The sequence below is a fragment of the Drosophila simulans genome, unplaced genomic scaffold (assembly GCF_016746395.2).
Source record: "Drosophila simulans strain w501 unplaced genomic scaffold, Prin_Dsim_3.1 Segkk96_quiver_pilon, whole genome shotgun sequence".
Lineage (NCBI taxonomy): Eukaryota > Metazoa > Arthropoda > Insecta > Diptera > Drosophilidae > Drosophila > Drosophila simulans.
Window position 1 is genome coordinate 3,348 of NW_025416891.1, and position 26,703 is coordinate 30,050.

Genomic DNA, 26,703 nt, shown 5'->3' on the forward strand with positions numbered 1-26,703 from the left:
TAGTGAAACGGTATAGTAGTGTAAGTTACCTGAAGTACGACAGAGGGTTCAAAAACTACTATAGGCAGGCCGTAGTTGCCGACCTCTCATATTGTTCAAAACGTATTAATTCATATGATTTTGGCAATAACATGAGTAAATTAAAAAATGAACACATGAAAATGAATATATATTATATGTATGAGCGAAAAATGCTGAAATATTCTCATACTCTCTTAGTATTATAGAGAAACCCCATTTTGGTGAAAGGGTATAGTAGTGTAAGTTACCTGAAGAACGACAGAGGGTGCAAAAACTACTATAGGTAGGCAGTGGTTGCCGACCTCTCATATTGTTCAAAACGTATATATTTATATGATTTTGGCAATTATATGAGTAAATTAAATAATAAACACATGAAAATGAATATTTATTATATGTATAAGGGAAAATGTTTAAATATTCCCATACTCTCTTAGTATTATAGAGAAACCCCATTTTGGTGAAAGGGTATAGTAGTGTAAGTTACCTGAAGAACGACAGAGGGTGCAAAAACTATTATAGGTAGGCCGTAGTTGCCGACCTTTCATATTGTTCAAAACGTATTAATTCATATGATTTTGGCAATAACATGAGTAAATTAAAAATGAACACATGAAAATGAATATTTATTATATGTATGAGCGAAAAATGCTGAAATTTTCCATACTCTCTTAGTATTATAGAGAAACTCCATTTTGGTGAAAGGGTATAGTAGTGTAAGTTACCTGTAGTACGACAGAGGGTGCAAAAACTACTATAGGTAGGCAGTGGTTGCCGGCCTCTCATATTGTTCAAAACGTATATATTTATATGATTTTGGCAATTATATGAGTAAATTAAATAATAAACACATGAAAACGAGTATTTTTTATATGTATAAGGGAAAATTGCTGAAATATTTCCATATTCTCTAAGTTTTAAAGAGAAACCTCATTTTGGTGAAAGGGTATAGTAGTGTAAGTTACCTGAAGTACGACAGAGGGTGCAAAAACTACTATAGGTAGGCCGTGGTTGCCGACCTCTCATATTGTTCAAAACGTGTATATTTATATAATTTTGGCAATTATATGAGTAAATTAAATAATAAACACATGAAAATGAATATATATTATATGTATAAGGGAAAATGTTGAAATATTCTCATATTCTCTTAGTATTATAGAGAACAGTCGTTTTAGTGAAACGGTATAGTAGTGTAAGTTACCTGAAGTACGACAGAGGGTTCAAAAACTACTATAGGTAGGCAGTGGTTGCCGACCTCTCATATTGTTCAAAACGTATTAAATCATATGATTTTTGCGATAACATGAGTAAATTAAATAATGAACACATGAAAATGAATATTTATTATATGTATGAGCGAAAAATGCTGAAATTTTCCCATACTCTCTTAGTATTATAGAGAAACTCCATTTTGGTGAAAGGGTATAGTAGTGTAAGTTACCTGAAGTACGACAGAGGGTGCAAAAACTACTATAGGTAGGCAGTGGTTGCCAACCTCTCATATTGTTCAAAACGTATTAGTTCATATGATTTTGGCAATAACATAAGTAAATTAAAAACTGAACAAATGAAAATGAATATTTATTCTATGTATGAGCGAAAAATGCTGAAATATTCCGATACTCTCTTAGTATTATAGAGAACAGCCGTTTTAGTGAAACGGTATAGTAGTGTAAGTTACCTGAAGTACGACAGAGGGTTCAAAAACTACTATAGGTAGGCCGTGGTTGCCGACCTCTCGTATTGTTCAAAACGTATTAATTCATATGATTTTGGCAATAACATGAGTAAATTAAAAAATGAACACATGAAAATGAATATATATTATATGTATGAGCGAAAAATGCTGAAATATTCCCATACTCTCTTAGTATTATAGAGAAACCCCATTTTGGTGAAAGGGTATAGTAGTGTAAGTTACCTGAAGAACGACAGAGGGTGCAAAAACTACTATAGGTAGGCAGTGGTTGCCGACCTCTCATATTGTTCAAAACGTATATATTTATATGATTTTGGCAATTATATGAGTAAATTAAATAATAAACACATGAAAATGAATATTTATTATATGTATAAGGGAAAATGTTTAAATATTCCCATATTCTCTTAGTATTATAGAGAACAGCCGTTTTAGTGAAACGGTATAGTAGTGTAAGTTACCTGAAGTACGACAGAGGGTTCAAAAACTACTATAGGTAGGCCGTGGTTGCCGACCTCTCGTATTGTTCAAAACGTATTAATTCATATGATTTTGGCGATAACATGAGTAAATTAAATAATGAACACATGAAAATGAGTATTTATTATATGTATAAGGGAAAATGTTGAAATATTCCCATATTCTCTTAGTATTATAGAGAAACCCCATTTTGGTGAAAGGGTATAGTAGTGTAAGTTACCTGAAGTACGACAGAGGGTTCAAAAACTACTATAGGTAGGCAGTGGTTGCCGACCTCTCATATTGTTCAAAACGTATTAATTCATATGATTTTGGCAATAACATGAGTAAATTAAAAAATGAACACATAAAAATGAATATTTATTATATGTATGAGCGAAAAATGCTGAAATATTCCCATACTCTCGTAGTATTATGGAGAAACCTCATTTTGGTGAAAGGGTATTGTTGGGTCATGCAGCCGCCAAAACTGTGCAGTAGACTAATCATATTCTTTAATATTATAAGTCAAATTAATCAGTGGTAGCAGTTGCGATGCCCATAGTGCAAACCGCTGCTCTCGCTATCTTAACAATTCGCAAATAAAAACTGTCGTTATAAAAGCAAACTTTCTTCGGTTTTATTATTCGCAACAGCTATTGAAAAAGCTCAATAGCTAAACATTTGGTGACCCCGACGTGATTCGTGTTAATTTGCATGCATTAATTAATGCACTTATCCCGTTTATAAATAAATATAAATACATTAAATCGCAATCGGTTGGACAAGTGAGTGGAGATTTCGGTGATAGTGGCTGTGTTTAAGCGAGCTAGCATTGCATATATACATACATTGCTACATATATCGTTGCGTGCATTGACCCCGCTTGCATTTTCGGCATCTATTTTGTGCTCATCTTCGCGCTGAACTGAATCAAAGGCGATTTGTTGCTATGCCCGCTGAAGGTGAAAAAAACAGGGTGACCTTTTTAAAGCGCAAAGCCAATGCGCTGTTCAGCAGGTTGCATAGGCTACAAAAGTCGCTGTCTAATGAGACGCTTAGCGGATACGACGAACCCACTCTTACGGTGAGGCTGGAGCAGATTAATGAGCTGCAAGGTGCCTTCAATGTTCTGCATACAGAACTGGAGGAATTGGATTTCGACGAAATTGGCAGTGAAATGAGCGAGTCTTTTGATGAATTCATCGTTGAATGCAAGGCTAGTGTGCGCGCGGAAATGGCCAAACGCAATGTGCACTTCGCGCCGCACTCAACGCTTGCGGAAGATGTTGTGCCCCACCAGTGTAGTGGTCCTCAAACGCAGCCGCGGCCGAGGCCGATGCCGTTGCCGCCTGTGCAGCTGCCAACGTTTGGCGGAGGCTACGCAAACTGGGCGGATTTTTACTCCGTGTTCACGAGCATAATCGACAGCCATCCGGACCTCTCCAACATATTTGTGGCAAATAGGGTTGCTGCCATTCAGGAGCTGACAGATGTCACGGCTTGGCGGTATGTTCCAACAGCGTTAAATCCGGCTGACATCTTATCCAGAGGATCCCTGCCGTCTGAGCTTAGCGAATCGTCACTCTGGTCGCATGGACCCGCCTATCTTACGGAGCCTGAAAGAGATTGGCCAACAGCTGTTTGTCCTGACAAACCGGTGCTTGAGCTTCGTCGAAGTGTGTTCATCGTAAAGTCGCCGTACGTGGATGTAATTGCTAGCTCCAAATTCGCAAATTCTTACCCCTCACTGCAACGAGTATTTGCATACATTTACAAATTTTGTAATGGAATTCGTCATCCTGGGCTCACCGTCGCACACATTCAAGAGGGTACTCATATGATGCTGCGGTTGGTGCAGCGCGCGCATTTATGGGAGGACCTGCAGTCCCTAAAAACGCTTGGAAGAGTTTCGTCGTCTAGTCCCATATCATCGCTCTCGCCGTTCCTGGATCAATTTGGACTTCTTAGAGTAGGCGGTTGCCTCCGGAATTCGTCATTGGACTTTGATGGCCGCCACCCGAAAATCCTTCCAAGGTCCCATCCGGTGACTCTAGCAATTATCTCGCATTATCATGAAAGCAATCTTCATGCCGGACCTCGGGCTCTTCTGGGTGCAATTCGATCCCAATATTGGCCTATTGGGGGGAGGAAGACGGTTACCAAGGCCGTGAACAGGTGCATCAGATGTTTTCGGAGTAAGCCGCGGCTGCTAGAGCACATAATGGCGGACCTTCCCAAGGAGCGCTTGGAAGGATCTCACGCTTTTGAGGTGACTGGTATAGACTTCTGTGGACCCTTCTTTCACAAGTCGGATTGTCGCAACAAGCCCGCGATTAAATGCTACGTCTGCGTATTTATATGCTTTGCAACCAAGGCAGTGCGCCTGGAGCTGATCAAGGATCTCTCGACAGTTGCGTTTCTGTGCGGACTCAAGAGGTTCATATGCACCCGGTGGAAGCCGAAGCATATTGACTGGCGGTTCATCCCTCCACGGTCGCCCCATTTCGGTGGACTTTGGGAAGTAGCGGTAAAAACGGCCAAGCATCATTTCTACCGCGCTGTGGTTCCCATTTCAGAGAACCCTGCCGATCTGGATGTCCCCACTCCGGCGCATTTTCTCAATGGTGGTTCGCCTTCGTCGTTTGACGAGCCAGATATAACGGGCCTAAACTATAATCGGCTTGACTCTTGGCAGCGCTTCTCCTTTCTTCAGGAAATATTTTGGTCGCGATGGAAGGAAGAGTACTTGACGTTGCTCCAGCAGCGTTCCAAGTGGCGCACCCCAAAGCCTGGCGTAGCCGTGGACAACGTCGTTCTTGTTAAGGACGAGAATCTACCCCCAATGAGATGGCCTTTGGCGAGAGTCATGCAGTTGATTCCTGGCAGAGACGGCGCTCGGGTTGCAGAATTGAGGACCGCGTCTGGAGTAATAAGGCGGGCAGTGAACAAGCTGTGTCTGCTTCCCCTTGAGGACTCTGTTGGAAGCCAAGCTTCCAATGGGGGGAGGATGTTGGGTCATGCAGCCGCCAAAACTGTACAGTAGACTAATCATATTCTTTAATATTATAAGTCAAATTAATCAGTGGTAGCAGTTGCGATGCCCATAGTGCAAACCGCTGCTCTCGCACGCATTTATCTGTACGGCGCTCATTCCTTGTTTGTTGTTGTTAGCCACCTACGTTAAGCTTGGGCGCTGCATTTCGGCTGTCTGCCCGCCAGTTGCCAATTCTTCGTGTTTCGGAAAAGACTAAACTTGCGCATTCGATTATCGCTATCTTAACAATTCGCAAGTAAAAACTGTCGTTATAAAAGCAAACTTTCTTCGGTTTTATTATTCGCAACAGCTATTGAAAAAGCTCAATAGCTAAACAGGTATAGTAGTGTAAGTTACCTGAAGTACGACAGAGGGTGCAAAAACTACTATAGGTAGGCAGTGGTTGCCGACCTCTCATATTGTTCAAAACGTATATATTTATACGATTTTGGCAATTATATGAGTAAATTAAATAATAAACACATGAAAATGAGTATTTTTTATATGTATAAGGGAAAATTTCTGAAATATTTCCATATTCTCTTAGTATTTTAGAGAAAAGCCGTTTTAGTGAAACGGTATAGTAGTGTACGTTACCTGAAGTACGACAGAGGGTTCAAAAACTACTATAGGTAGGCCGTGGTTGCCGACCTCTCATATTGTTCAAAACGTATTAATTCATATGATTTTGGCAATAACATGAGTAAATTAAAAATGAACATATGAAAATGAATATTTATTATATGTATGAGCGAAAAATGCTGAAATATTCCCATATTCTCTTAGTTTTATAGAGAAACCTCATTTTGGTGAAAGGGTATAGTAGTGTAAGTTACCTGAAGTACGACAGAGGGTGCAAAAACTACTATAGGTAGGCAGTGGTTGCCGACCTCTCATATTGTTCAAAACCTATATATTTATATAATTTTGGCAATTATATGAGTAAATTAAATAATAAACACATGAAAATGAATATATATTATATGTATGAGCGAAAATGTTGAAATATTCCCATATTCTCTTAGTATTATAGAGAACAGCCGTTTTAGTGAAACGGTATAGTAGTGTAAGTTACCTGAAGTACGACAGAGAAACGTATTAATTCATATGATTTTGGCAATAACATGAGTAAATTAAATAATGAACACATGAAAATGAATAATTATTATATGTATAAGAGAAAATTGCTGAAATATTTCCATATTCTCTCAGTATTTTAGAGAAAACCCGTTTTAGTGAAACGGTATAGTAGTGTAAGTTACCTGAAGTACGACAGAGGGTTCAAAAACTACTATAGGTAGGCAGTGGTTGCCAACCTCTCATATTGTTCAAAACGTATTAGTTCATATGATTTTGGCAATAACATAAGTAAATTAAAAACTGAACACATGAAAATGAATATTTATTATATGTATGAGCGAAAAATGCTGAAATATTCCCATACTCTCTTAGTATTATAGAGAACAGCCGTTTTAGTGAAACGGTATAGTAGTGTAAGTTACCTGAAGTACGACAGAGGGTTCAAAAACTACTATAGGCAGGCCGTAGTTGCCGACCTCTCATATTGTTCAAAACGTATTAATTCATATGATTTTGGCAATAACATGAGTAAATTAAAAAATGAACACATGAAAATGAATATATATTATATGTATGAGCGAAAAATGCTGAAATATTCTCATACTCTCTTAGTATTATAGAGAAACCCCATTTTGGTGAAAGGGTATAGTAGTGTAAGTTACCTGAAGAACGACAGAGGGTGCAAAAACTACTATAGGTAGGCAGTGGTTGCCGACCTCTCATATTGTTCAAAACGTATATATTTATATGATTTTGGCAATTATATGAGTAAATTAAATAATAAACACATGAAAATGAATATTTATTATATGTATAAGGGAAAATGTTTAAATATTCCCATACTCTCTTAGTATTATAGAGAAACCCCATTTTGGTGAAAGGGTATAGTAGTGTAAGTTACCTGAAGAACGACAGAGGGTGCAAAAACTATTATAGGTAGGCCGTAGTTGCCGACCTTTCATATTGTTCAAAACGTATTAATTCATATGATTTTGGCAATAACATGAGTAAATTAAAAATGAACACATGAAAATGAATATTTATTATATGTATGAGCGAAAAATGCTGAAATTTTCCCATACTCTCTTAGTATTATAGAGAAACTCCATTTTGGTGAAAGGGTATAGTAGTGTAAGTTACCTGTAGTACGACAGAGGGTGCAAAAACTACTATAGGTAGGCAGTGGTTGCCGACCTCTCATATTGTTCAAAACGTATATATTTATATGATTTTGGCAATTATATGAGTAAATTAAATAATAAACACATGAAAACGAGTATTTTTTATATGTATAAGGGAAAATTGCTGAAATATTTCCATATTCTCTAAGTTTTAAAGAGAAACCTCATTTTGGTGAAAGGGTATAGTAGTGTAAGTTACCTGAAGTACGACAGAGGGTGCAAAAACTACTATAGGTAGGCCGTGGTTGCCGACCTCTCATATTGTTCAAAACGTGTATATTATATAATTTTGGCAATTATATGAGTAAATTAAATAATAAACACATGAAAATGAATATATATTATATGTATAAGGGAAAATGTTGAAATATTCTCATATTCTCTTAGTATTATAGAGAACAGCCGTTTTAGTGAAACGGTATAGTAGTGTAAGTTACCTGAAGTACGACAGAGGGTTCAAAAACTACTATAGGCAGGCCGTAGTTGCCGACCTCTCATATTGTTCAAAACGTATTAATTCATATGATTTTGGCAATAACATGAGTAAATTAAAAATTTTTTTTTTTTTTTTTTTTTAGCGTGCGTTTATTTATTTAAAATCTGTCCTAGTGGACAATAATTAAATGGTTTTGCGGGGGAACATTAGCTTAAGGGATACTATTGTACATGTATTTGTGGCGGGTTTTATATGTGTTGTCTATTGTTGTGGAAGATCGAGAGGGTGTCTCCTCATGAGACGTCTGCTTGTTTGGCTATTGTCTAACAGGTTGGTGGCGAGGTGGTTAGGGTGGTTTTCGAGCCTTTTCAGGTATCTCTCGCTGAGCCTGGAGATTTCATCAGCGACTTGTGGGATTCCAAGTTCCCTATGTATGGCGACATTCTCGTGGTAGGGATGCGCATTACAGGCAATTCTCAAGCACCTATTCTGGAACCGCTGTATACGCAGGCGATTCGTGTGGCTTGCCGTGCCCCATAGCTGTATCCCGTAGGTCCAGATGGGCTTGAGAATTGCCTTGTACACCAGGATTTTGTGGTTCTGCCTTAGCTTGGACCCTCTCCCAATAAGCCAATGCATCTGCCTCAGACGCGCATCGGCCTGTATGCGTTTGCTGACGATGTGGGGACGCCAAGTGAGCCTGCGGTCCAGGGTAAGTCCTAGGTACTTGGGTGCGGGTGCGTTGGGAATGATGACTCCGTTTAGCGTGACCGGTGGGCAGTCTCCTCTCCTTAGTGCAAATGTTGTTTGGGTAGATTTTTCCGCGTTCACTACGATGTTCCACCTGCTGAGCCAGGGATGTAGCGCGTCCATTTGCCTTTGGATTGTTTCGGAGGCTTCTCGTGGGTCGGATGAGGAGGCGAGGAAAGCCGTGTCATCTGCATAAGTCGCTATAGTTAGGTTCCTGGAGGGGATTATGGGAAGGTCTGCGGTGTAAAGGGTGTACAGTATTGGTCCGAGCACACTGCCTTGCGGAACTCCAGCTCTGATCAGTCTGGGTAGGCTTATTGCACTTCCGCATCTGACTTGGAATGCTCTTCCCTCAGTGTAGGATTTGAGGAGGGTAAAATGGGGGCTTGGGAGGTAGGATTTGAGTTTATGGAGGAGTCCAGGATGCCAAACTCTGTCGAATGCCTGCTTCACGTCGAGCATTACAGCGCAGCAGTATTTCTTTTGCTCGAATGCCTCGAGGATCCGTTCGACTAGCCGGTGGCATTGCTCTGGTGTTCCGTGGGAGCGCCTGAAGCCAAACTGGTGATCGGGGATCAAACCAGCCTCATCCAGTACTGGCAATACTCTGCGCAAAAATACTCTTTCGAGTATTTTGGAGAGGATTGCCAGCAAACTAATCGGACGATAGGAGGCGAGATTGGCTTCAGGCTTACCAGGCTTGAGGAGGACAATAACCTCTGCTCTTTTCCACTCTTCCGGGAAGTACCCTAGCCGGAAGCAGCTGTTGTAAATGCTGGCCAGCATTTGTGTGCAGCGGAATGGGAGCATTTTTAGGGCCGCCGCATCTATACGATCCAGGCCTGGAGATTTGTTGTTCTTCAGTAGAGCAATCTCCTGCGCAACTTCCTCAGGGTCGACTGGTTCCAACGGGGGACCGGGAGAGCTTGGGCTATTGAGAAACCGGGCTGTTTCAGCATGTTCTTCGGCAGTGCAGCAGTCGAACGGAGAGAAGGCGTTGTAAAGGTGTTCGGCGAAAGCTTCTGCTCTTTCAGCATCCGAACGGCACCAGGATCCATCTGCTTTGCGCACTGCGGAAACCTTTTTGGCTGGTCGTTTAATGTGGCGGGTGACGTTCCACAGATTGTGGTCTGGGTCCCCGGGAGAGAGTTCCTCGAGGAATCTGAGGAAGGAGTCCTGGCGTAGGCTGGAGATCTTGTCCTTCAACTCCTTTGTGGCGTGATTGAGCGCTGTTTTGTCTCTTGGATTGCGCGTCAAGAACCAAACTCTCCTGAGACGCCTCTTCTCAGTCACGAGTGCCGCAATTTCCGGGGACCAGAGGTGGAGGTCCCTGCTAGGTGTTCTCGCAGTCTTTGGTGGCGGTGGGCTTGCGAATTCCGCAGCGTTTTGCATCTGCCTGGTGAGATTCCCGATAGCTTCATCAATGTTCCTGGGTGTGTTGAGGATGGGGTTCGGATTGACGGTGGAGAGCATCCAGGACGCGAACTTGGCGGCGTCGGTATATTTTCCAGTGAGCCTTCTGAGCGGGGTTTTCCTGAGGACTGGCGTGTTGATTAGCACGTTTATTGCACAGTGGTCTGACAGGAGGTCAGCATTTGTTGTGCAGCTGATCTTCGCATGCCCTATGCCTTTCGACACAGCAAAGTCCAGCAGGTCTGGAGTCTTGAGGGGATTCGTTGGCCAGTGAGTGGGCTCGCCAGTGGAGTGGCAGTCCAGTCGGTGGCGTTGCAGGTACCCAAACAGAGTTTTCCCTTTGGGGTTGTTGGCGCGCGATCCCCACCAAGAATGTTTGGCGTTATAATCTCCAGCTGCTATGAAGCGGGGCCCAAAATGCTCGAAGAACTCACTGAGGTGAGATGCTGTTATGCGGTATCTGGGGGGAAAGTAGACCGCTCCAATGTCTAAATCTCCTTGCGGGCTGACAATCCTGATGACAGGACATTGTGCCCAGTCTTGCTGAAACGCGGGCAGCTCTAGGTATTGAATACCGCTCCTGATGAGGATGGCTGCTCCACCGCGTGCTCTGCCAGAAGGATGGTCTGCATGGATGAGGTCATATCCGCTGATATTAAAGTGGGATCTGGGGGAGAAGTGGGTTTCGGCTACGAGTAGGATATCGATCTGGTGGGTCTTCAGATGGTGCTCGACTATGGCCTTGCTGTTCTGCAGGCCGTTCGCAACCCCGTTTTAGTGAAACGGTATAGTAGTGTAAGTTACCTGAAGTACGACAGAGGGTTCAAAAACTACTATAGGTAGGCAGTGGTTGCCAACCTCTCATATTGTTCAAAACGTATTAGTTCATATGATTTTGGCAATAACATAAGTAAATTAAAAACTGAACACATGAAAATGAATATTTATTATATGTATGAGCGAAAAATGCTGAAATATTCCCATACTCTCTTAGTATTATAGAGAACAGCCGTTTTAGTGAAACGGTATAGTAGTGTAAGTTACCTGAAGTACGACAGAGGGTGCAAAAACTACTATAGGTAGGCCGTGGTTGCCGACCTCTCATATTGTTCAAAACGTGTATATTTATATAATTTTGGCAATTATATGAGTAAATTAAATAATAAACACATGAAAATGAATATATATTATATGTATAAGGGAAAATGTTGAAATATTCCCATATTCTCTTAGTATTATAGAGAACAGCCGTTTTAGTGAAACGGTATAGTAGTGTAAGTTACCTGAAGAACGACAGAGGGTGCAAAAACTACTATAGGTAGGCAGTGGTTGCCGACCTCTCATATTGTTCAAAACGTATATATTTATATGATTTTGGCAATTATATGAGTAAATTAAATAATAAACACATGAAAATGAATATTTATTATATGTATAAGGGAAAATGTTTAAATATTCCCATACTCTCTTAGTATTATAGAGAAACCCCATTTTGGTGAAAGGGTATAGTAGTGTAAGTTACCTGAAGAACGACAGAGGGTGCAAAAACTATTATAGGTAGGCCGTAGTTGCCGACCTTTCATATTGTTCAAAACGTATTAATTCATATGATTTTGGCGATAACATGAGTAAATTAAATAATGAACACATGAAAATGAATATTTATTATATGTATAAGGGAAAATTGCTGAAATATTCCCATACTCTCTTAGTATTATAGAGAACAGCCGTTTTAGTGAAACGGTATAGTAGTGTAAGTTACCTGAAGAACGACAGAGGGTGCAAAAACTAATATAGGTAGGCAGTGGTTGCCGACCTCTCATATTGTTCAAAACGTATATATTTATATGATTTTGGCAATTATATGAGTAAATTAAATAATAAACACATGAAAACGAGTATTTTTTATATGTATAAGGGAAAATTGCTGAAATTTTCCCAAACTCTCTTAGTATTATAGAGAAACTCCATTTTGGTGAAAGGGTATAGTAGTGTAAGTTACCTGAAGTACGACAGAGGGTGCAAAAACTACTATAGGTAGGCAGTGGTTGCCGACCTCTCATATTGTTCAAAACGTATATATTTATATGATTTTGGCAATTATATGAGTAAATTAAATAATTAACACATGAAAATGAATATTTATTATATGTATGAGCGAAAAATTTTGAAATATTCCCATACTCTCTTAGTATTATAGAGAAACCCCATTTTGGTGAAAGGGTATAGTAGTGTAAGTTACCTGAAGTACGACAGAGGGTGCAAAAACTACTATAGGTAGGCAGTGGTTGCCGACCTCTCATATTGTTCAAAACGTATATATTTATATGATTTTGGCAATTATATGAGTAAATTAAATAATTAACACATGAAAATGAATATTTATTATATGTATGAGCGAAAAATGCTGAAATATTCCCATACTCTCTTAGTATTATAGAGAAACCTCATTTTGGTGAAAGGGTATAGTAGTATAAGTTACCTGAAGTACGACAGAGGGTTCAAAAACTACTATAGGTAGGCCGTGGTTGCCGACCTCTCGTATTGTTCAAAACGTATTAATTCATATGATTTTGGCGATAACATGAGTAAATTAAATAATGAACACATGAAAATGAGTATTTATTATATGTATAAGGGAAAATGTTGAAATATTCCCATATTCTCTTAGTATTATAGAGAAACCCCATTTTGGTGAAAGGGTATAGTAGTGTAAGTTACCTGAAGTACGACAGAGGGTTCAAAAACTACTATAGGTAGGCAGTGGTTGCCGACCTCTCATATTGTTCAAAACGTATTAATTCATATGATTTTGGCAATAACATGAGTAAATTAAAAAATGAACACATGAAAATGAATATTTATTATATGTATGAGCGAAAAATGCTGAAATATTCCCATACTCTCGTAGTATTATGGAGAAACCTCATTTTGGTGAAAGGGTATTGTTGGGTCATGCAGCCGCCACCAGTCGCGATCGAACACTCGACGAGTGCAGACGTGCCTGCGGATCGACAGCAAATTGTTAGCAAATTGTTAGCAAATTGTTCACAGTTGTAAGTCCCGTTACTTGTGCCCAGCCACTTCGCGTCGCGTGATCTTGTCGCGCGTTTTGATTGGCCCAGCCAACGTACCTAACGGTAGTTCGCACTAACACCATCGCACACCCGAGTGTGCGTGTTATCAGCGCAAAAAAACCCAGTGCTCGAAGCAGCGGTATAATTGCAAAGCAGCAGCCACGTGCTGCCTGGCTCACCGGCTTACGGTGCCCAGCTTCCCCCCCCCCCCCCCCTCCTCACTCCTTATCAACTTTGGAGAAGATGGACTGGCAGGCCCCCCCGCGCACCCACAAGCTTGGAACAACACCACGCAAAAAGGCTCTGAGAACACGCAAGAGCAGCTCCAGCAGCGAGGGAAGCACCTCGCATACAGAGCCGGGCGAGATAAAGCGAAAACCGGCAAAGAAAGCACAGGGAGAGGAGCTGGAAGATAAGCCAAGCACTAGCGCTGCTCTGCGCAAGAAGCTCGCCAACAACGCCTTCGCTTTACTCTCGACCGAAGAAGACGAGTACGACCAAGAGAGCTCTGATGACGAACCCGGACCTAAAGATGATTCCAAGCCCAAGACCCCCGAGAAACCAAAGCCCACCCCGAAGACCATCAAGCCACCTCCGATTTTTATCCCCGATGTGACCAACATCTCGGCACTCGTCAAGATGATCACGACTCTTGTAGGCCCGAAGAACAATTTTACCTACAAGACCGTGAATGGCAACAACGTACGTGTCATGATGCCGGACAAAGAGTCCTATACAGCTCTGCGTCTCCAACTTGTGGCCCAAAACAAGAGGCATCGGACTTTCCAGCCGAAAGATGAACGTGCATACAAGGTTGTCATCAAAGGACTCCACCACTCCACCGATCGTGAGGAAATCATTGAAGACCTTCGCAGACAAGGGCACGCTGTTAGAGATCTGCACAATCCCATTGGCAGAAGAACTAAAGAACCGCTGGGAATATTCTTCGCCAACCTGGAGCCTTCCAGCAACAACAAAGACGTCTACCAAGTCAAGCGGATCTGCAGGTCGGTAGTAACCATTGAACCGCCGCAGAAGTTCAACGACGTGCCTCAATGCTTCAGGTGCCAAGGATTCGGTCATACACAGCGTTACTGCTTCCTGGAATACCGATGTGTAAAGTGTGGAGGCCCTCACGAATCGAGGGCATGTGAGAAGAGGGAGGACGACAAAGCGTGCTGCTTCCACTGCCAGGCGGACCATCCTGCGTCTTTCAAGGGATGCCCTGCATACAAAAGGGCCAAAGCACTCGCTGCTCCGAAAACAAGGCCCGTCGCTAATGCTAACAAGGCGCCGCCCGTGGCATCACCAAACGTCACCTCTGGCAGGAGCTACCGAGACGCCCTCAACGGAGTGCACGCAGCACCGCAGAATCCCACAACCCCAGTCCAAACCCAAACAGAAACCCCACACTCCGGTCAGATAGAAGCGATGTTCGCTCGCATGGAAGGAATGATGGAAAGGATGATGGAGCGCATGTTCACCCAGATGACACAGCTGGTGGCCACCATTCTCAACAGCAAGTCATGCAACTAAAGCTCCACCTAGTCGTCTGGAATGCGAACGGCCTGCAGAACAGCAAGGCCATAGTCGAGCACCATCTGAAGACCCACCAGATCGATATCCTACTCGTAGCCGAAACCCACTTCTCCCCCAGATCCCACTTTAATATCAGCGGATATGACCTCATCCATGCAGACCATCCTTCTGGCAGAGCACGCGGTGGAGCAGCCATCCTCATCAGGAGCGGTATTCAATACCTAGAGCTGCCCGCGTTTCAGCAAGACTGGGCACAATGTCCTGTCATCAGGATTGTCAGCCCGCAAGGAGATTTAGACATTGGAGCGGTCTACTTTCCCCCCAGATACCGCATAACAGCATCTCACCTCAGTGAGTTCTTCGAGCATTTTGGGCCCCGCTTCATAGCAGCTGGAGATTATAACGCCAAACATTCTTGGTGGGGATCGCGCGCCAACAACCCCAAAGGGAAAACTCTGTTTGGGTACCTGCAACGCCACCGACTGGACTGCCACTCCACTGGCGAGCCCACTCACTGGCCAACGAATCCCCTCAAGACTCCAGACCTGCTGGACTTTGCTGTGTCGAAAGGCATAGGGCATGCGAAGATCAGCTGCACAACAAATGCTGACCTCCTGTCAGACCACTGTGCAATAAACGTGCTAATCAACACGCCAGTCCTCAGGAAAACCCCGCTCAGAAGGCTCACTGGAAAATATACCGACGCCGCCAAGTTCGCGTCCTGGATGCTCTCCACCGTCAATCCGAACCCCATCCTCAACACACCCAGGAACATTGATGAAGCTATCGGGAATCTCACCAGGCAGATGCAAAACGCTGCGGAATTCGCAAGCCCACCGCCACCAAAGACTGCGAGAACACCTAGCAGGGACCTCCACCTCTGGTCCCCGGAAATTGCGGCACTCGTGACTGAGAAGAGGCGTCTCAGGAGAGTTTGGTTCTTGACGCGCAATCCAAGAGACAAAACAGCGCTCAATCACGCCACAAAGGAGTTGAAGGACAAGATCTCCAGCCTACGCCAGGACTCCTTCCTCAGATTCCTCGAGGAACTCTCTCCCGGGGACCCAGACCACAATCTGTGGAACGTCACCCGCCACATTAAACGACCAGCCAAAAAGGTTTCCGCAGTGCGCAAAGCAGATGGATCCTGGTGCCGTTCGGATGCTGAAAGAGCAGAAGCTTTCGCCGAACACCTTTACAACGCCTTCTCTCCGTTCGACTGCTGCACTGCCGAAGAACATGCTGAAACAGCCCGGTTTCTCAATAGCCCAAGCTCTCCCGGTCCCCCGTTGGAACCAGTCGACCCTGAGGAAGTTGCGCAGGAGATTGCTCTACTGAAGAACAACAAATCTCCAGGCCTGGATCGTATAGATGCGGCGGCCCTAAAAATGCTCCCATTCCGCTGCACACAAATGCTGGCCAGCATTTACAACAGCTGCTTCCGGCTAGGGTACTTCCCGGAAGAGTGGAAAAGAGCAGAGGTTATTGTCCTCCTCAAGCCTGGTAAGCCTGAAGCCAATCTCGCCTCCTATCGTCCGATTAGTTTGCTGGCAATCCTCTCCAAAATACTCGAAAGAGTATTTTTGCGCAGAGTATTGCCAGTACTGGATGAGGCTGGTTTGATCCCCGATCACCAGTTTGGCTTCAGGCGCTCCCACGGAACACCAGAGCAATGCCACCGGCTAGTCGAACGGATCCTCGAGGCATTCGAGCAAAAGAAATACTGCTGCGCTGTAATGCTCGACGTGAAGCAGGCATTCGACAGAGTTTGGCATCCTGGACTCCTCCATAAACTCAAATCCTACCTCCCAAGCCCCCATTTTACCCTCCTCAAATCCTACACTGAGGGAAGAGCATTCCAAGTCAGATGCGGAAGTGCAATAAGCCTACCCAGACTGATCAGAGCTGGAGTTCCGCAAGGCAGTGTGCTCGGACCAATACTGTACACCCTTTACACCGCAGACCTTCCCATAATCCCCTCCAGGAACCTAACTATAGCGACTTATGCAGATGACACGGCTTTCCTCGCCTCCTCATCCGACCCACGAGAAGCCTCCGAAACAATCCAAAGGCAAATGGACGCGCTACATCCCTGGCTCAGCAGGTGGAACATCGTAGTGAACGCGGAAAAATCTACCCAAACAACATTTGCACTAAGGAGAGGAGACTGCCCACCGGTCACGCTAAACGGAGTCATCATTCCCAACGCACCCGCACCCAAGTACCTAGGACTTACCCTGGACCGCAGGCTCACTTGGCGTCCCCACATCGTCAGCAAACGCATACAGGCCGATGCGCGTCTGAGGCAGATGCATTGGCTTATTGGGAGAGGGTCCAAGCTAAGGCAGAACCACAAAATCCTGGTGTACAAGGCAATTCTCAAGCCCATCTGGACCTACGGGATACAGCTATGGGGCACGGCAAGCCACACGAATCGCCTGCGTATACAGCGGTTCCAGAATAGGTGCTTGAGAATTGCCTGTAATGCGCATCCCTACCACGAGAATGTCGCCATACATAGGGAACTTGGAATCCCACAAGTCGCTGATGAAATCTCCAGGCTCAGCGAGAGATACCTGAAAAGGCTCGAAAACCACCCTAACCACCTCGCCACCAACCTGTTAGACAATAGCCAAACAAGCAGACGTCTCATGAGGAGACACCCTCTCGATCTTCCACAACAATAGACAACACATATAAAACCCGCCACAAATACATGTACAATAGTATCCCTTAAGCTAATGTTCCCCCGCAAAACCATTTAATTATTGTCCACTAGGACAGATTTTAAATAAATAAACGCACGCTAAAAAAAAAAAAAAAAAAAAAAAAAAAAATGCAGCCGCCAAAACTGTGCAGTAGACTAATCATATTCTTTAATATTATAAGTCAAATTAATCAGTGGTAGCAGTTGCGATGCCCATAGTGCAAACCGCTGCTCTCGCTATCTTAACAATTCGCAAATAAAAACTGTCGTTATAAAAGCAAACTTTCTTCGGTTTTATTATTCGCAACAGCTATTGAAAAAGCTCAATAGCTAAACATTTGGTGACCCCGACGTGATTCGTGTTAATTTGCATGCATTAATTAATGCACTTATCCCGTTTATAAATAAATATAAATACATTAAATCGCAATCGGTTGGACAAGTGAGTGGAGATTTCGGTGATAGTGGCTGTGTTTAAGCGAGCTAGCATTGCATATATACATACATTGCTACATATATCGTTGCGTGCATTGACCCCGCTTGCATTTTCGGCATCTATTTTGTGCTCATCTTCCCGCTGAACCGAATCAAAGGCGATTTGTTGCTATGCCCGCTGAAGGTGAAAAAAACAGGGTGACCTTTTTAAAGCGCAAAGCCAATGCGCTGTTCAGCAGGTTGCAGAGGCTACAAAAGTCGCTGTCTAATGAGACGCTTAGCGGATACGACGAACCCACTCTTACGGTGAGGCTGGAGCAGATTAATGAGCTGCAAGGTGCCTTCAATGTTCTGCATACAGAACTGGAGGAATTGGATTTCGACGAAATTGGCAGTGAAATGAGCGAGTCTTTTGATGAATTCATCGTTGAATGCAAGGCTAGTGTGCGCGCGGAAATGGCCAAACGCAATGTGCACTTCGCGCCGCACTCAACGCTTGCGGAAGGTGTTGTGCCCCACCAGTGTAGTGGTCCTCAAACGCAGCCGCGGCCGAGGCCGATGCCGTTGCCGCCTGTGCAGTTGCCAACGTTTGGCGGAGGCTACGCAAACTGGGCGGATTTTTACTCCGTGTTCACGAGCATAATCGACAGCCATCCGGACCTCTCCAACATATTTGTGGCAAATAGGGTTGCTGCCATTCAGGAGCTGACAGATGTCACGGCTTGGCGGTATGTTCCAACAGCGTTAAATCCGGCTGACATCTTATCCAGAGGATCCCTGCCGTCTGAGCTTAGCGAATCGTCACTCTGGTCGCATGGACCCGCCTATCTTACGGAGCCTGAAAGAGATTGGCCAACAGCTGTTTGTCCTGACAAACCGGTGCTTGAGCTTCGTCGAAGTGTGTTCATCGTAAAGTCGCCGTACGTGGATGTAATTGCTAGCTCCAAATTCGCAAATTCTTACCCCTCACTGCAACGAGTATTTGCATACATTTACAAATTTTGTAATGGAATTCGTCATCCTGGGCTCACCGTCGCACACATTCAAGAGGGTACTCATATGATGCTGCGGTTGGTGCAGCGCGCGCATTTATGGGAGGACCTGCAGTCCCTAAAAACGCTTGGAAGAGTTTCGTCGTCTAGTCCCATATCATCGCTCTCGCCGTTCCTGGATCAATTTGGACTTCTTAGAGTAGGCGGTCGCCTCCGGAATTCGTCATTGGACTTTGATGGCCGCCACCCGAAAATCCTTCCAAGGTCCCATCCGGTGACTCTAGCAATTATCTCGCATTATCATGAAAGCAATCTTCATGCCGGACCTCGGGCTCTTCTGGGTGCAATTCGATCCCAATATTGGCCTATTGGGGGGAGGAAGACGGTTACCAAGGCCGTGAACAGGTGCATCAGATGTTTTCGGAGTAAGCCGCGGCTGCTAGAGCACATAATGGCGGACCTTCCCAAGGAGCGCTTGGAAGGATCTCACGCTTTTGAGGTGACTGGTATAGACTTCTGTGGACCCTTCTTTCACAAGTCGGATTGTCGCAACAAGCCCGCGATTAAATGCTACGTCTGCGTATTTATATGCTTTGCAACCAAGGCAGTGCGCCTGGAGCTGATCAAGGATCTCTCGACAGTTGCGTTTCTGTGCGGACTCAAGAGGTTCATATGCACCCGGTGGAAGCCGAAGCATATTGACTGGCGGTTCATCCCTCCACGGTCGCCCCATTTCGGTGGACTTTGGGAAGTAGCGGTAAAAACGGCCAAGCATCATTTCTACCGCGCTGTGGTTCCCATTTCAGAGAACCCTGCCGATCTGGATGTCCCCACTCCGGCGCATTTTCTCAATGGTGGTTCGCCTTCGTCGTTTGACGAGCCAGATATAACGGGCCTAAACTATAATCGGCTTGACTCTTGGCAGCGCATCTCCTTTCTTCAGGAAATATTTTGGTCGCGATGGAAGAAAGAGTACTTGACGTTGCTCCAGCAGCGTTCCAAGTGGCGCACCCCAAAGCCTGGCGTAGCCGTGGACAACGTCGTTCTTGTTAAGGACGAGAATCTACCCCCAATGAGATGGCCTTTGGCGAGAGTCATGCAGTTGATTCCTGGCAGAGACGGCGCTCGGGTTGCAGAATTGAGGACCGCGTCTGGAGTAATAAGGCGGGCAGTGAACAAGCTGTGTCTGCTTCCCCTTGAGGACTCTGTTGGAAGCCAAGCTTCCAATGGGGGGAGGATGTTGGGTCATGCAGCCGCCAAAACTGTACAGTAGACTAATCATATTCTTTAATATTATAAGTCAAATTAATCAGTGGTAGCAGTTGCGATGCCCATAGTGCAAACCGCTGCTCTCGCACGCATTTATCTGTACGGCGCTCATTCCTTGTTTGTTGTTGTTAGCCACCTACGTTAAGCTTGGGCGCTGCATTTCGGCTGTCTGCCCGCCAGTTGCCAATTCTTCGTGTTTCGGAAAAGACTAAACTTGCGCATTCGATTATCGCTATCTTAACAATTCGCAAGTAAAAACTGTCGTTATAAAAGCAAACTTTCTTCGGTTTTATTATTCGCAACAGCTATTGAAAAAGCTCAATAGCTAAACAGGTATAGTAGTGTAAGTTACCTGAAGTACGACAGAGGGTGCAAAAACTACTATAGGTAGGCAGTGGTTGCCGACCTCTCATATTGTTCAAAACGTATATATTTATACGATTTTGGCAATTATATGAGTAAATTAAATAATAAACACATGAAAATGAGTATTTTTTATATGTATAAGGGAAAATTTCTGAAATATTTCCATATTCTCTTAGTATTTTAGAGAAAAGCCGTTTTAGTGAAACGGTATAGTAGTGTACGTTACCTGAAGTACGACAGAGGGTTCAAAAACTACTATAGGTAGGCCGTGGTTGCCGACCTCTCATATTGTTCAAAACGTATTAATTCATATGATTTTGGCAATAACATGAGTAAATTAAAAATGAACATATGAAAATGAATATTTATTATATGTATGAGCGAAAAATGCTGAAATATTCCCATATTCTCTTAGTTTTATAGAGAAACCTCATTTTGGTGAAAGGGTATAGTAGTGTAAGTTACCTGAAGTACGACAGAGGGTGCAAAAACTACTATAGGTAGGCAGTGGTTGCCGACCTCTCATATTGTTCAAAACCTATATATTTATATAATTTTGGCAATTATATGAGTAAATTAAATAATAAACACATGAAAATGAATATATATTATATGTATGAGCGAAAATGTTGAAATATTCCCATATTCTCTTAGTATTATAGAGAACAGCCGTTTTAGTGAAACGGTATAGTAGTGTAAGTTACCTGAAGTACGACAGAGAAACGTATTAATTCATATGATTTTGGCAATAACATGAGTAAATTAAATAATGAACACATGAAAATGAATAATTATTATATGTATAAGAGAAAATTGCTGAAATATTTCCATATTCTCTCAGTATTTTAGAGAAAACCCGTTTTAGTGAAACGGTATAGTAGTGTAAGTTACCTGAAGTACGACAGAGGGTGCAAAAACTACTATAGGTAGGCAGTGGTTGCCGACCTCTCATATTGTTCAAAACGTGTATATTTATATAATTTTGGCAATTATATGAGTAAATTAAATAATAAACACATGAAAATGAATATATATTATATGTATAAGGGAAAATGTTGAAATATTCCCATATTCTCTTAGTATTATAGAGAACAGCCGTTTTAGTGAAACGGTATAGTAGTGTAAGTTACCTGAAGTACGACAGAGGGTTCAAAAACTACTATAGGTAGGCCGTGGTTGCCGACCTCTCATATTGTTCAAAACGTATTAATTCATATGATTTTGGCAATAACATGAGTAAATTAAAAAATGAACACGTGAAAATGAATATTTATTATATGTATGAGCGAAAAATTTTGAAATATTCCCATACTCTCGTAGTATTATAGAGAAACCTCATTTTGGTGAAAGGGTATAGTAGTGTAAGTTACCTGAAGTACGACAGAGGGTTCAAAAACTACTATAGGTAGGCAGTGGTTGCCGACCTCTCATATTGTTCAAAACGTATTAATTCATATGATTTTGGCAATAACATGAGTAAATTAAATAATGAACACATGAAAATGAATAATTATTATATGTATAAGGGAAAATTGCTGAAATATTCCCATACTCTCTTAGTATTATAGAGAACAGCCGTTTTAGTGAAACGGTATAGTAGTGTAAGTTACCTGAAGTACGACAGAGGGTTCAAAAACTACTATAGGCAGGCCGTAGTTGCCGACCTCTCATATTGTTCAAAACGTATTAATTCATATGATTTTGGCAATAACATGAGTAAATTAAAAAATGAACACATGAAAATGAATATTTATTATATGTATGAGCGAAAAATGCTGAAATATTCCCATACTCTCTTAGTATTATAGAGAAACCCCATTTTGGTGAAAGGGTATAGTAGTGTAAGTTACCTGAAGAACGACAGAGGGTGCAAAAACTACTATAGGTAGGCAGTGGTTGCCGACCTCTCATATTGTTCAAAACGTATATATTTATATGATTTTGGCAATTATATGAGTAAATTAAATAATTAACACATGAAAATGAATATTTATTATATGTATGAGCGAAAAATGCTGAAATATTCCCATACTCTCTTAGTATTATAGAGAAACCTCATTTTGGTGAAAGGGTATAGTAGTGTAAGTTACCTGAAGTACGACAGAGGGTGCAAAAACTACTATAGGTAGGCAGTGGTTGCCGACCTCTCATATTGTTCAAAACGTATATATTTATATGATTTTGGCAATTATATGAGTAAATAAAATAATTAACACATGAAAATGAATATTTATTATATGTATGAGCGAAAAATGCTGAAATATTCCCATACTCTCTTAGTATTATAGAGAAACCTCATTTTGGTGAAAGGGTATAGTAGTATAAGTTACCTGAAGTACGACAGAGGGTTCAAAAACTACTATAGGTAGGCAGTGGTTGCCGACCTCTCATATTGTTCAAAACGTATTAATTCATATGATTTTGGCGATAACATGAGTAAATTAAATAATGAACACATGAAAATGAATATATATTATATGTATAAGGGAAAATGTTGAAATATTCTCATATTCTCTTAGTATTATAGAGAACAGTCGTTTTAGTGAAACGGTATAGTAGTGTAAGTTACCTGAAGTACGACAGAGGGTTCAAAAACTATTATAGGTAGGCCGTAGTTGCCGACCTTTCATATTGTTCAAAACGTATTAATTCATATGATTTTGGCAATAACATGAGTAAATTAAAAAATGAACACATGAAAATGAATATTTATTATATGTATGAGCGAAAAATGCTGAAATTTTCCCATACTCTCTTAGTATTATAGAGAAACTCCATTTTGGTGAAAGGGTATAGTAGTGTAAGTTACCTGAAGTACGACAGAGGGTGCAAAAACTACTATAGGTAGGCAGTGGTTGCCGACCTCTCATATTGTTCAAAACGTATTAATTCATATGATTTTGGCGATAACATGAGTAAATTAAATAATGAACACATGAAAATGAATATTTATTATATGTATGTGTGAAAAATGCTGAAATATTCCCATACTCTCTTAGTATTATAGAGAAACCCCATTTTGGTGAAAAGGTATAGTAGTGTAAGTTACCTGAAGTACGACAGAGGGTTCAAAAACTACTATAGGTAGGCAGTGGTTGCCGACCTCTCATATTGTTCAAAACGTATTAATTCATATGATTTTGGCGATAACATGAGTAAATTAAATAATGAACACATGAAAATGAATATTTATTATATGTATGAGCGAAAAATGCTGAAATTTTCCCATACTCTCTTAGTATTATAGAGAAACTCCATTTTGGTGAAAGGGTATAGTAGTGTAAGTTACCTGAAGTACGACAGAGGGTGCAAAAACTACTATAGGTAGGCAGTGGTTGCCGACCTCTCATATTGTTCAAAACGTATATATTTATATGATTTTGGCAATTATATGAGTAAATTAAATAATAAACACATGAAAACGAGTATTTTTTATATGTATAAGGGAAAATTGCTGAAATATTTCCATATTCTCTTAGTTTTAAAGAGAAACCTCATTTTTGTGAAAGGGTATAGTAGTGTAAGTTACCTGAAGTACGACAGAGGGTGCAAAAACTACTATAGGTAGGCAGTGGTTGCCGACCTCTCATATTGTTCAAAACGTGTATATTTATATAATTTTGGCAATTATATGAGTAAATTAAATAATAAACACATGAAAATGAATATATATTATATGTATAAGGGAAAATGTTGAAATATTCCCATATTCTCTTAGTATTATAGAGAACAGCCGTTTTAGTGAAACGGTATAGTAGTGTAAGTTACCTGAAGTACGACAGAGGGTTCAAAAACTACTATAGGTAGGCCGTGGTTGCCGACCTCTCATATTGTTCAAAACGTATTAATTCATATGATTTTGGCAATAACATGAGTAAATTAAAAAATGAACACGTGAAAATGAATATTTATTATATGTATGAGCGAAAAATTTTGAAATATTCCCATACTCTCGTAGTATTATAGAGAAACCTCATTTTGGTGAAAGGGTATAGTAGTGTAAGTTACCTGAAGTACGACAGAGGGTTCAAAAACTACTATAGGTAGGCAGTGGTTGCCATTATATGAGTAAATTAAATAATAAACACATGAAAACGAGTATTTTTTATATGTATAAGGGAAAATTGCTGAAATATTTCCATATTCTCTTAGTTTTAAAGAGAAACCTCATTTTGGTGAAAGGGTATAGTAGTGTAAGTTACCTGAAGTACGACAGAGGGTGCAAAAACTACTATAGGTAGGCAGTGGTTGCCGACCTCTCATATTGTTCAAAACGTGTATATTTATATAATTTTGGCAATTATATGAGTAAATTAAATAATAAACACATGAAAATGAATATATATTATATGTATAAGGGAAAATGTTGAAATATTCTCATATTCTCTTAGTATTATAGAGAAGCCTCATTTTGGTGAAACAGTCGCGATCGAACACTCGACGAGTGCAGACGTGCCTGCGGATCGACAGCAAATTGTTAGCAAATTGTTAGCAAATTGTTCACAGTTGTAAGTCCCGTTACTTGTGCCCAGCCACTTCGCGTCGCGTGATCTTGTCGCGCGTTTTGATTGGCCCAGCCAACGTACCTAACGGTAGTTCGCACTAACACCATCGCACACCCGAGTGTGCGTGTTATCAGCGCAAAAAAACCCAGTGCTCGAAGCAGCGGTATAATTGCAAAGCAGCAGCCACGTGCTGCCTGGCTCACCGGCTTACGGTGCCCAGCTTCCCCCCCCCCCCCCCTCCTCACTCCTTATCAACTTTGGAGAAGATGGACTGGCAGGCCCCCCCGCGCACCCACAAGCTTGGAACAACACCACGCAAAAAGGCTCTGAGAACACGCAAGAGCAGCTCCAGCAGCGAGGGAAGCACCTCGCATACAGAGCCGGGCGAGATAAAGCGAAAACCGGCAAAGAAAGCACAGGGAGAGGAGCTGGAAGATAAGCCAAGCACTAGCGCTGCTCTGCGCAAGAAGCTCGCCAACAACGCCTTCGCTTTACTCTCGACCGAAGAAGACGAGTACGACCAAGAGAGCTCTGATGACGAACCCGGACCTAAAGATGATTCCAAGCCCAAGACCCCCGAGAAACCAAAGCCCACCCCGAAGACCATCAAGCCACCTCCGATTTTTATCCCCGATGTGACCAACATCTCGGCACTCGTCAAGATGATCACGACTCTTGTAGGCCCGAAGAACAATTTTACCTACAAGACCGTGAATGGCAACAACGTACGTGTCATGATGCCGGACAAAGAGTCCTATACAGCTCTGCGTCTCCAACTTGTGGCCCAAAACAAGAGGCATCGGACTTTCCAGCCGAAAGATGAACGTGCATACAAGGTTGTCATCAAAGGACTCCACCACTCCACCGATCGTGAGGAAATCATTGAAGACCTTCGCAGACAAGGGCACGCTGTTAGAGATCTGCACAATCCCATTGGCAGAAGAACTAAAGAACCGCTGGGAATATTCTTCGCCAACCTGGAGCCTTCCAGCAACAACAAAGACGTCTACCAAGTCAAGCGGATCTGCAGGTCGGTAGTAACCATTGAACCGCCGCAGAAGTTCAACGACGTGCCTCAATGCTTCAGGTGCCAAGGATTCGGTCATACACAGCGTTACTGCTTCCTGGAATACCGATGTGTAAAGTGTGGAGGCCCTCACGAATCGAGGGCATGTGAGAAGAGGGAGGACGACAAAGCGTGCTGCTTCCACTGCCAGGCGGACCATCCTGCGTCTTTCAAGGGATGCCCTGCATACAAAAGGGCCAAAGCACTCGCTGCTCCGAAAACAAGGCCCGTCGCTAATGCTAACAAGGCGCCGCCCGTGGCATCACCAAACGTCACCTCTGGCAGGAGCTACCGAGACGCCCTCAACGGAGTGCACGCAGCACCGCAGAATCCCACAACCCCAGTCCAAACCCAAACAGAAACCCCACACTCCGGTCAGATAGAAGCGATGTTCGCTCGCATGGAAGGAATGATGGAAAGGATGATGGAGCGCATGTTCACCCAGATGACACAGCTGGTGGCCACCATTCTCAACAGCAAGTCATGCAACTAAAGCTCCACCTAGTCGTCTGGAATGCGAACGGCCTGCAGAACAGCAAGGCCATAGTCGAGCACCATCTGAAGACCCACCAGATCGATATCCTACTCGTAGCCGAAACCCACTTCTCCCCCAGATCCCACTTTAATATCAGCGGATATGACCTCATCCATGCAGACCATCCTTCTGG

General features: G+C 42.6%; 2 protein-coding genes across 2 annotated transcripts; both read left to right on the forward strand.

The window, feature by feature from the left end:
- Positions 1–4,022: 4,022 nt before the first annotated feature.
- Positions 4,023–9,604, forward strand: LOC123327468. The gene is made up of 2 exons (XM_044923888.1): positions 4,023–4,712; positions 9,560–9,604. The coding sequence occupies exons 1-2, from the start codon at positions 4,023–4,025 to the stop codon at positions 9,602–9,604; spliced, it is 735 nt and encodes a 244-aa protein (XP_044779823.1).
- Positions 9,605–18,896: 9,292 nt separating this feature from the next.
- LOC123327467 lies at positions 18,897–19,586 on the forward strand (the record flags this gene model as incomplete). Its single annotated transcript, XM_044923887.1, has 1 exon — positions 18,897–19,586. A coding segment is annotated over exon 1 (690 nt), but the record flags the coding sequence as incomplete, so codon positions are not given.
- Positions 19,587–26,703: the final 7,117 nt, after the last annotated feature.

Bases quoted from the DNA above. Each gene is read 5' to 3' on its own strand.
- LOC123327468 (XM_044923888.1), top strand. From the start codon at position 4,023: ATGATGCTGCGGTTGGTGCAGCGCGCGCATTTATGGGAGGACCTGCAG. The intron at 4,713-9,559 runs GTAAAAACGGCC...CAACTTCCTCAG, and splicing joins GTGGACTTTGGGAAGTAGCG to GGTCGACTGGTTCCAACGGG.